The sequence below is a fragment of the Lathamus discolor genome, chromosome Z (assembly GCF_037157495.1).
Source record: "Lathamus discolor isolate bLatDis1 chromosome Z, bLatDis1.hap1, whole genome shotgun sequence".
Lineage (NCBI taxonomy): Eukaryota > Metazoa > Chordata > Aves > Psittaciformes > Psittacidae > Lathamus > Lathamus discolor.
In genome coordinates this window covers 46868416-46879926 of record NC_088909.1, presented here as the reverse complement: position 1 = coordinate 46879926, position 11511 = coordinate 46868416, and the positions used below count along the sequence as shown (strand labels likewise).

At 40.8% G+C, this 11511-nt stretch overlaps 1 protein-coding gene across 3 annotated transcripts in view; it reads left to right on the top strand.

Annotated features, from left to right (window-relative positions):
• Nucleotides 1-383: 383 nt before the first annotated feature.
• Nucleotides 384-11511, top strand: part of SNX24 (sorting nexin 24) — a 93314-nt gene continuing 82186 nt past the window's right edge. Inside the window, exons 1-2 of one of the 3 annotated variants that reach the window (XM_065664064.1) lie at nt 384-556; nt 7206-7341. Coding sequence is in view for 1 of the 3 variants with exons in the window: in XM_065664063.1 (XP_065520135.1) it covers nt 497-556 (60 nt within the window). In the remaining 2 variants the exon portion in view is untranslated. The remainder of the gene's footprint in view (nt 557-7205; nt 7342-11511) is intronic. The other 2 variants (XM_065664065.1, XM_065664063.1) reach the window with 2 other exon arrangements.

Sequence of the window (11511 nt, the reverse complement as noted above, 5' to 3'; positions counted from 1 at the left end):
TCAAAGCAACGCAGCTGCTCTGTCACGTTAAAGCCACTGCTTTCAACTCTTGATTTAAAAAGCACGGGTTTTAGAGGAACCTGCGGTCTATTTTACCTCACATCTCTCCCACAAGAGCTAGCTACCTTTGCCCTTCCTTCACGGTGCCACAGTGGCTCTGGTGCCCGGAGAACACCGCCGCGACGGAAGGCTTCTCCCTTTGCCCTGCGGGCATCTGCTCCTCGCACACCTTTACGGCTGGCTGGCTGGCGGGCTGGCCCTGCCCGCCGTTTGTCAGCTAACCTGCGCCTGCAGCCGTGAGGAGTGAGGCGAAAGAAACGGCCGCAGCACCCGAGGACCAAAAGCCGCGCCGCGCGCCCCGCCCCGGCCCGCGTCATATGCGCGGCGTCACGTGCTGCGTGCAGATGGCTGCGGCGGCCCCGCTCGCCGGGAGCCGTCGGCCCTGACGGGGAGCCGGTGTCCCCGGCCCTGCCCTGCCCGGCGCGGCCCGGCCGCCATGGAGGTGTACATCCCCTCCTTCCGTTACGAGGAGAGTGAGCTGGAGCGGGGATACACGGTGAGCGGCGGGACTGCGATGTGGCCGGGGCCGCGCCAGGGGCCAGGCCGCCGCGCAGGTGCTGGCCCTGAGGGGCCGCGGGGCAAGGCCGCCCTGTCGTGCTCCGGCGTGTGGTGCCCTGACCCCCGCGGCGCAGGACGGGGTGCCTCGGCCTGTCCGGGCTTCTCCTGCCCTGAGCGAGCGTCGCACTGTGGAGTGGCGGCAGTGACAGTGGCAGCAGTGGCTATTGCGGCGTAGCCAGCGGGTGGAGAGAGGTGGTGGCTCCTTGCCGCCCGGCCCCGCTGAGAGAGGCTCGTGTGGGTGCTGAGGCCAGGTCAGGCTTAGGGGCTTGCGAGTTGCGAGTCCAGCGCGGAGCCAAACATGATGAGGGGGCTGGAGCACCTCTTGCGTGAGGAGAGGCTGAAAGAGCTGGGACTGTTCAGCCTGGAGAAGTCTGGAGGGATCTCAGCGCTATGTACAAATAATCTGGATGGAAGGAATGAAGGAGGAGGAGCCAGACTCTTCTTGGTGCTCAGTGACAGACACCAATGGGCACACATCACAATACATGTAATACCATTTAAAGATAAGACGAAACCTTTTTGTTAGCACAAGGATAGTCAAGCACTGGCACATGTTGCCCAGAGGACTGTAAAGTCTTCATCCTTGGATGTTCTCAAAACCTGATTGCACGTGGTCATGGGCAGCCTGATCTAGCAGACCCTGCTTAAGCAGAGGAGTTAGTCTGCACGATTTTCAGAAGTCCTTTTGACCTCAGTGATTTTATCATCCCATGGAGCTGTTGGGCTTTAACACTTTACTACCTGTTGCTGGGTGAACCAAAGCCCAAGGAGTTGACTAAAGATGGATATTCAAAGCTAGCTTTTTATTAAATATACTCATTCAGTAGTTCCAACCTGTTGAGAAATACTAGGGAAAAAAAAAAGTCTGATTCTGTAGAATTGCCAGAAAATTGATCCATGTAGGCATAGTTGCATGAAGCAAGTGCATCTACCTAATGCTAATGGTGTTTATTCGTTGGCAAGTATTTGTAAGCCTTGTAAATCAGTTTCGATGTGTTAATATAGAGGGTAACTGCATTAATATTTCTGTTTATCTGAACTTAAATGTAGGTGGTTACCTACAACATGTCTGCATGATTCTGGGGAGTGTAACCAGGTTTAAAACATTCCAACTGAGTCTGTTTCCAGCATGTCCTGGTTGGGCAAGATAGTTGAAGTGACAGAATTATTTCTAAGATGTGCTTATCACACAAGTAGGATTTCTCATATCAGTATAAATATTTAGTCTGGTTTAGTGATTTGGGTTTTTTTTTTTTTTTCATTAATAGTAATTCTGTCAGTGAATCCTGCTATCCAGAGAATTTGGGTTTTTTAAATACTATAAATGTTAAGCTGTGTAAGCTTCAAACAAAGCTTTTGAAACACATTTCAAAAAAACCAAAATTGTCTTTCTAGAAGTCTTTCAGGAAAATTAACTTGAAAGTGAATGTGTTTGATTATTGCAGCACTGTTCATTATTATAGCAATGTTCCTCCCAGGTCACTGGTGCTGAGTCAAACTCATGGATCTGAAACTTGCTTTAGCTTAGTAGTTTGGTAGTTGTTCTTGCATAATTACTTTGCCTCTTCAGTCAGGTGAGGGAGTTCTGTACCACATCCCATACAAAAATTATCATGCTTTATGCTGTCAGATGTATTAGTTCAGGGATTTTCCTGACCATGAATCTGTTCTAGAAGTCATAGCTCTGGGTGAGGCATGCTGGTGGGAGAGGATATGGAAATTCGCTCTGAAAGTAATGTGGTGTATTTCCTTTATGTTTTGAAGAGCTTATGGGTTATGCATGAGCAACACTTATTGTAATGTAATTGTCAGTTTGTTATATTGCTAAATAATTTATGTAGGTATTGTTCCAAGCATAAAAATTGATGGCTGATGCAAATGGGTACACTATAAATCTTCCCTCCAGCAAAACTGAGTTTACTGAGAGCGTATCATTGCTCTGTACTGGGTTGAAAGATACTGTGTAGGCAGAAATATTAACCTAAGAAAAAACAGTAACATAGGAATTATTTTGCATTAAGCAAAAGGGTGATTTCACTTGGATGGTTGGAGCCTGTGAATGTTTGTGTGTTCACACCACATCAGCTGTCATGCTTACAGACATCATTATGTGGGTGTTAACAGTCAGAAGCTGTGTGTTTGGTAGGTATTGCTATAAAATATGGGGATTGTAGGGTGTTGAAGTCTTTGCGATTAAATAGATGTTTCACCAGTTCTGTGCTACCTGAATCTGATGAGTTATGAAAGCTGAGAAAAGTGGAGGAAGTGGAACTATAAAGTATTTAGTCTCTTTGAAGTGTAACCTTCAAATTAAAGGGATTGGTGCGGTCCTGGACTAGTTCAGTGTATATGAGTGAAATATGTTTTTTTCTATGAAATTACATAGGTAATTCAATATCAGTTCTTGTGCACCATCAGTATATAGTATTAACATCTAAACCAGTATGCTAATAAAGGTCAAAGAAATTGTGTCCCCCTGATGAACACAACTGTCAAACTGGTGACTTATAAGGAGAGGGCTGAGGTGCTTAATTTTTTTGCCTTAGTCTTCACTGACAATCTCTTCTCCCACACCTCTCGAGTGGATGGACCTCAGGGCAGGGACTGGGGGAGCAAAGTCCCTCCCACTGTAAGAAAAGATCATACTTGAGAGTAACTGAGGAACATGTGCATATATACATCTGTGGGACCTGATGAGATGTATCCCAAAGTCCTGGTCCTGAGAGAACTAGCTGATGCAGTTCCCAAGCCACTCTCCATGATATTTGAGAAGTCATGGCCATCAGGTAAAGTCCCTAGGGGATGGAGAAAAGGAAACATTATACCTGTTTTTAAAAATGGTAGAAAGGAGGACCTTGGGAGCTGTCAAACTGTCAGCCTCAACTTTGTGCCTGGGAAGACCATGGAACAGATCCTCCTAGAAGCTATGTTAAGATACAGCAAGGGCAGGGAAGTGTTTCAAGATAGCCAGCACAGTTTCACCAAGGGTGGGTCTTGCCAAACCAACCTAGTGGCCTTCTAGGATGGACTAACTACCTCAGTGGAATTGCTACAGATGTTGTCTGTCTGGACTTCTGTAAGGCCTTTGACATGATCCCCCACAACATCCTTTTCTCTGAATTGGGGAGATACAGATTTGATGGGTGGATTGTTTGGTGAATGAGGAGTTGGCTGGATGGTCACATCCAGAAGGTAGCTGTCAACGCCTCAGTGTCCAGATAGAGATCAGTGATGAGTGGAGTCCCTCAGGAGTTTATATTAGGACCAGTGCCGTTTAGTATCTTCATCAAGGACATAGACAGTGGGATTGAGTTCACCCTCAGCAAATTTGCAGGTGACACCAATCTGAGTAGTGCAGTTCATTCACTAGAGGGAAGGGATGCCATTCAGAGGGACCTTAACAGGCTTGAGGAGTGGGTTGATGTGAACATCATAAAGTTCAACAAAGTCCAAGTACAAGGTCCTGTACCTAGGTCAGGGCCATCCCCTGTCAGCACAGAGCAGTTGATAAAGGGATTGAGAGCAGCAATGTAGAGAAGGACTTGCAGGTACTGGTGGGTGAAGGGCTGGACGCAAGCTCATAACTTAGAAAGCCAACCATATCCTGGACTGCATCAGAAGAAACGTGGCCAGCAGGTCAAGGGAGGTGATTCCACCCCTCTACTCTGCTTTGGTAAGCCCCACCTGGAGGATGGCATCTAACTCTGGTGTCCTCAGCACAGAAAATACATGGACCTGTTGGAGCAGGATCAGAAGAGGGCCACAAAATGGTCAGAGGGATGGGACACCTCTTTTAAGAGGAAAGGCTGAGAGAGTTGGCGTTGTTCAGCCTGGGGAAGAGAAAGTTACAGGAAGATTTTATTGCAGCCTTTCAATACTTAAAGGGGGCTTATAAGAAAAATTGAGAGAGACTTTTTCCAAAGTCCTGTTGAGACAGGACAAGGGGGAGTTTAAACTGAAAAGACAGGAGATTTAGTTAGTACGTAAGGAAGAAATTTTCTGTGGTGAAGGTGGTGAAACATTGGAATAGGTTGCCCAGAGAGATGGTAGATGTCCCATCCCATGAAACATTAAAGGTCAGGTTGTATGGTGCTCTGAACAACTTCATATAGTTGAAGATGTCCCTGCCCATGTTAGGAGGTGTTGGACTAGATGATTTTTAAAGATTCCTTCCAACCCAAACCATTCTATGATTCTGTGATCACAGGAGTACTCCTTTACACAGTTGGTTTTTTATTGTTCCCTTTCCCACAACTGCTAACTTGCTTAGAATTAAAATATATTCTTGAAGTAGCTGAAAAAAGGAGCTATCCGATTGTGTGATTAATAGCAGAAAAGGCTGACGGAACCTAGGCAGATAGATAATTGGTCATGTGCTGGCTCCCCACCAGTGCAGTAGCATGCCAGGGGGTTGCAGAGGATGCCTTCTGCACTGAGACTGTCAGAAGCCACTGCAGAGAAACAGTCCTGAAAGATGGGGGTTTGAGAAGTGTGGCCATCAGGTCATCCTAGTTTCTTTGCTAGAAACAATAACGGTCATGACCTCCTGCATGAAATGAGAGACTGCAAGAAGACCCCTTCCTCTCTGTGGTGGCTCTGTATGGCTACCAAAATATGCTTTCCTGGTATCTCTGTGTTTCTGCTTCCTTATCTATAGCAAACCAGAATCAGTTCCTCTTGGATTCAGCTTGCCACTGTGTATTTTCACTTCCTGGAAAGTCACAAAAAAAGAGTGTTTGTCCTTTCCTTTAAAGAAGCTTATTACCAATTTTACTGGTTTGTTTTTCAGCTTGCTTTCCCTGAAACCTGATTTTTCAGATGATTTTCTCCTTGGTATGGCGAGGTAACACTGGGAAAGTGGAATGAACAGAGACCCATCAGCCACTGTCTATCTGTAAAAGCAGAATGTAGAATGCAGTTCTGGAGAGAGCACAGAAGCGACTTGCCACAGAAAATGAAAACTTCTCTCTAGCTTCAAAGGGAAAACTACAGAGAAATTAAGAAGTAGAAAGAGTGGGGTCTCGACCAATGAAAGATTGGTTTGAGGAAAGAAAAGATGAGAAAGAAAAATGAGGAAGAAGTGTTTAATGCAAAACTTGAGATAGGGATCTGTCAACAAAGTAATGGGAAATGCACTCCTTTTGGTCTTTGTTTCGGGAGCTCAGCTTTACTAAAGCACGCTTCCTATGGTATAGAACCTTTTAACCACCACCACCTTCCTCCCCCTGTACAGTTCACACACATGCTCCCCTACCCCAACCCCCCTCGAAAAAATAAAAACAACAACCCTCAAACAAAACAACAAAAAAACCCACAGAGTAAATTTGCACTTGTTCCAGTTCTGTTTAGGGTCTACATAACATGATGAAACAGAAGAGTAAGGAAAATGTCCGTTTTCTATGTGGACAATTAGATTTCATTGTCAGTTTAAATTGATGCCACTAGCTTCCAAACTATTGAGCCTGTGCTAATAAATGCAACAGTTGTTCATAATTTGGCAGTGAATGACCTTTAAATGTAGATGCTTACTAAGGATGTCCATAGGGAGCAATTTAACTTCAAAATGACACCCATGTGTTCTTGTTATCATTTAAATATGCTCCCTTTGTCAATAACAGAATAATAAATACTGGTCAGATTTCTAACGTTGATTCAGATGCTAGGAAACTTACTGAATAAATTAGTGTACGTTTGATTTATATTGACCACAAAAATTTTACTGTGGTATATTACAGGCCAAGGTGACATACATTTTAATATGTTGTAGAGCAGAGGGCATATTTGACTGACACATGTGCTTACTACGTTTAATTAACACTTCCAATACTACTCCCCAAATTGCTTCTGGAGTTGCAAATGTTGTGGGAGTAAGATATGACATGTAAAATCCTGAAGTAGTGTGGATTTTTTAAAGTTCATAGACGTTACGTCCATAGAAGAAGCAGTTTAAATATTAGGCTATACTCTTGTTTCTAGAAGTTTAAAAAACTACAAGGACTTAGAGTTAGGTATACCTTATATATACCCCTTCACTGAATCTCTGGACTCCGTGAGTTTGGTAGTTTTACAAAATCTGACCAGGCTCTGTGTGCCTTGGTTATGAAATCTGCCAGCATGAACACTTCTTGCTTACCAGTCTGGCTTGTGCAATCTCGGCACTCATTACCTCATGTCGCAGGTCCTGTTGAAATCAATGACAGACCAGTTACTCTAAGTTCAAGGAAGTTAAACAGAAATATTAGTTCTGTTAGATCAATTAGGCTTTTTTATTTCTGTATTTTTTTTAATTGTCCTAGTGTCTTCATAGAGAATTTTGTGGTTACTCCACAGGGAAGTCAGAGTAGGTCAGTATGGATACTTTCCTGCAGGGGGTGATGAAAAGGATAAAGATAATTTGAAGGATGGCAATGATTCTGTAGTGTCAGAAAAATGCTCTTTTTACCATTAGGGTTTTTTTTCAGTTCCAATAGAAGAGCATGTACTAGTGGGAGAAACAGGTCAAACATTGCTGTTACTGAAAATACTTTTGTGTGTGCGTGTTAACTTGTGCATTTGTCAGCAGTGATGATTAAATTTGTTTCCTCCAGTCAGTTTTCCTGTTGACAAAGTCAGTGACATGAAACTGACCGCTTGGTGCACAGTGGGGAACTTAAGGAGTATGAAGTAAGACACAGCGAATTTTGCAGTGCAGATGAAAGCAGCTAAGGCAGAAACTGGAAAAAGGTAAAAACAAAATGGAAAATTGACTGAATGTATACATAACAATCATTTAAAGCTGTTTCCTTTTTTTGTGTGTTTAATCTGCTTTGGGGTTTAGACAGATTAGACAGGCATACAGCTCCAGTGATCTCTACTATCTTGTGCAATTGCTCAACCACTACCCTTTTCCTTCCCCTGATTCACAGTCATGAAATCCTGATGGAAGTGGCCATGCAAGATTTCTCTGCACAAGAAATCTCTTTTTCTGTGTTCCTGAAGGGGTGTCAGCAGTAGGATAAAAAAGCAGCAGCTTAATTGCCTGTATCAATTTACCATCTGATAGACCAAAGTTGACACATTCTGTCAGTAAAACATAACTGCAAACACAAGTTACCCAATTCTCTCCAAAAAGCTACTGATTTGCAGTTTTGATGAGGAAGTTATGTTTTGAGGAAGATAGGAAGTAGCAGAACATTCAAACATGTGTCACAATGAAGATATATTTGAATTCCATTGACCTTTTGAGAGGTAGTGGCAAATCTTTGTTAATAATATAATGCTTCCAATGCAATTATTTAATCAGAGGATTCACACAAACTGCCCTTGCCAGTGTTTTATGTCTGTATAGCATCAATTTGTGATACTTGTAAAATCTTGTCAAAGATAGCATTAAGCACATGCACTTTTTTTATTTCTCAGGAGAGAGAACACATGAGGCTTTCAAACACAAAAAGAGGGAAGATACATAGTAGATGTCTCTTTTTTTTTTGTTTCTTTTTTTTTTGTTACTGCAACACACATTTTGATTGGTCATTGAACTTTTTAATGCCTAGTGTAATTCATTCCAGGTTTAAATGATGAGATCATTTTGGAATTTCAATATGTGATAACAATTTTTATGTTAAGTGACTGGTGATTTCTGAAGAAGCTCAAGGTGTGTTTTTCATTTACAGAACTAGCTAGGCTATTAATTAATATTGCAGTAGCAGTTTTAGAAAGCTATCTTTTTAATAATAGGTATTTATTTTTAGAGTAACTGGAAACTTTACATGAAAATTCTTCAAACCATTGCAATTCAAAATTATTCATTGGAAAATACCTCCAGATATCCACCCACTTACAGATTTTAATTTTTGCAGTCTTTGTGAAGAATGTTGTCTATGCTGCTAATATACATGGATTGTTCTTGGACTTAGCAATCTCTGGTTTTAAGTTCCTTTGTGAAATTTTTATATGGAGGAATTTAAAGGACTGGTTATATGGAGGTTGAATATATGTAAATCATAGTGGGTTTTGTAATGATTAACTTTGAATTCGTAATGATTATCAATTATTATCTTTGAATTCACAAGAAATAGGAGAGAGATGGGTGGGACTTTGTATGGCAGCTTAATAATTTAACTCTGTTTCTTACTTAATAGGTTAGTGAGGACAAAGTTTAGTAAGTCTTGACCCAGCTGCCAAGATGAAGAAAGGTCTCCCTGGCACCCTGGCAGTGAGGAGAATATTGAGAAGACAGGCTCTTGTCAGAACACTTGGTGATAGAATTTCAGTGCTACGTTTGGGTACAGTGGAAGTACTTATATTGGGTATGCACCATGGAAATGTGCTAGTGATGGCCTTCCAGCTACTACATTTTGAATACTGTTATTGTGAGCAACCATTATTTCTCCATTCACTGTTATACAAGAACTGTTTAAGGACTTGTACCGGCTTTTCATTTCTGTTTCCTATAAGCTTGTCTGTGGCTTGGGGAAGGCTGAAACAGCGTTTTTGTAGAGCATTCTAGAAGGCAACGTTGGTGACAAAGCAGAAGTATCATCATTCCCTTTGAAAGTGGCATTGTATTTTTAATGAAAAATGAAAGAAGCATCCTGAAGATGTCCTGATGATAAAGATCCTGTAGCTAGAACATGTATACTTTCTTCCCAGTAACTGTCTGTTTTGGTTTTTTTTTTTAATTATTATTTCAATCTATATATCATGTTCTAAACATTTCACATTTCTTAAACAAATAAATACTATGTGGTTATGAGTGGTGGTGTTTGTTTAGTTTTGGGTTTGTTTTTTTTTTTTAAATAAGGTATTTGGGCACAACAGTAATGCTTGCATACTTTTAGGCATTGCAATAAGGCAGGGCACAAAGAGCATGAGAAAGGAGCAGCATCTTCATTCCATGTTCTAATTAAAATGTTTCCTCTCATTCCTCTGCTGCTGATGCAGTGAGAGCTCCACCTCCTGTTCAAAACAACTTCAGTTCTATGAATGTATAAATAGGAAGTCTGAGAAAATGCTTTTGGATATGGAAGCTGCCACCAGTGAGCTACAGTAAGTAATTTAAAAGAAATGACTGCCAAGCCTCCACTGCATCTTCCATTTACTATATTATTTATTTGTATGTCACAGTGTTTGTGGATCTCAGTTAAAACAAGGGGCTGTAGGTGACATTTGTTGAATTGTGTACCATGGTACGTAGAGTTTCAAAAATCACTCTTGAAGGGGGTTGCTTGCACTTGGTAATAGTGTTTTCCTGATGAGATGCTGTGAAAAGTTATGTCTATCCAAAACATTGTTGTTACTGTTTTGACTACTGAAATCTTTAATGTAGTGAAAATGGTATAAGACGTCTGTGAATCTTTTCTCCCACTAGTCTACCTTGAAAGCTGTGAGATAAAATTACCGATCATCATTATTTTATTTTTTATATTCCTTGTCTCTCCTGTAATTGATTCACTTTTTAAAAATTGATTCCTTTTTTTATACTGGGGCAGAATTTGTTTATATACTAGCACATTCATGTGCTGCAAGTATTTCTAAATTGGAAAATAATGAAATCTAAAGCTTTCCTATAATCTCTTACATAAGGACAAATAAAGAATCTTGATTATGTGGTGAAAGAATCAATTGTTCAGCCGCAAGTTTGTATTGATTACAATGAACTGCTTTTATGAAAAGTGACCATATGTACTTCAGCTAACTGCCTTTATTTCTGGTCTGGCATAGGGTTCGTGTTTCTTTGCATATAGATTCCCTTCTGTACTCTTTATGTAGTATTCAAGCTCTCTCCAGGAATAGGACTCCCTACTTCTGCGGTTGAGATGGTAATTACTATCTTAACTTCCGTGTTCTTTTGAGATGCAGAAACATAAGGCGCGTGTGTTCAGTTTAATCATAGATTAACAGACTAACAGATTTATAGTAATGTCAAGGAATGGTATATTTACTTTGTTTGAAACATGAAGAAATGGGTATTCAGGGAAAAATTACAAATGGAATTTGGAGTTGAATGCTGTGCTGTTATAGATTCAGAAACTAGTGTTAGCCTACTGCTTTTCTGAGAAAAAGTATGTCCCATGATGACATACTCTGAATGAAACTCCAAACCACTCAACGCTTAAAAGCAAGTTAGAAACCATTTAAAAGCTTGGTTTTAATTAAAGATCCATTCTCCCTCTGAAAGCCAAATACCTTGCTATCATTTTCACATTGTAGTGAGGGAGCATAAAAAGGCAGAAAATGCTAACACCTATTTTTGGTATTGAATAGAAAATGTCAGAGGCCTTTTCTTTTGCTGAGCACTCAGAATGTGGATGTGTGATTGGTAGGGGTACAATCTTTGCAGTATTTCCTCTGCATGTTTTAAAAATTCCTGTTTGACACAGAGATTACAAAACTCAAGATTCTGAAGTATGGCTGAGTATGGGGTTTTTTTTTTTAGTTTCCTGTCCATATTTCTCCTCTATATCAAAATCTGTTTCATTTGGGCATTTTGGTTTACCTCCTTTTGGTGAAAATGTTATGATGCCAGACTTCCAGATTTAGCTATAAATTTTTAGTACCTGTTGGTAAGAGGGAAACAATATTTTTAGATGTGTTTTAAAACAATTTGATAAGAACTTGTTAGGAGTGTTACTGAGGGTAGTAATTGTATCCTCTCAAATTAGACAATCCTTAGGCTGGCCTGGATTAGAAACAAAGTTGGAGAACATACCCTAAACTCAGCAGTTGTAGCTAAGTTCTTTTAACAGTTTCTCTTTACTTTTTGATGCCTACTTGCTACTACACATTTATCAGAAATATAAGGACTGTACATTAATGGGAATTGGAAACAGTTTTAAGGACTTGGTAGAATAATTTTTTGTCTATGTGCATTTAGTCTTCATACTTGATTTTTTTCCCTTACTGCTAAATGGT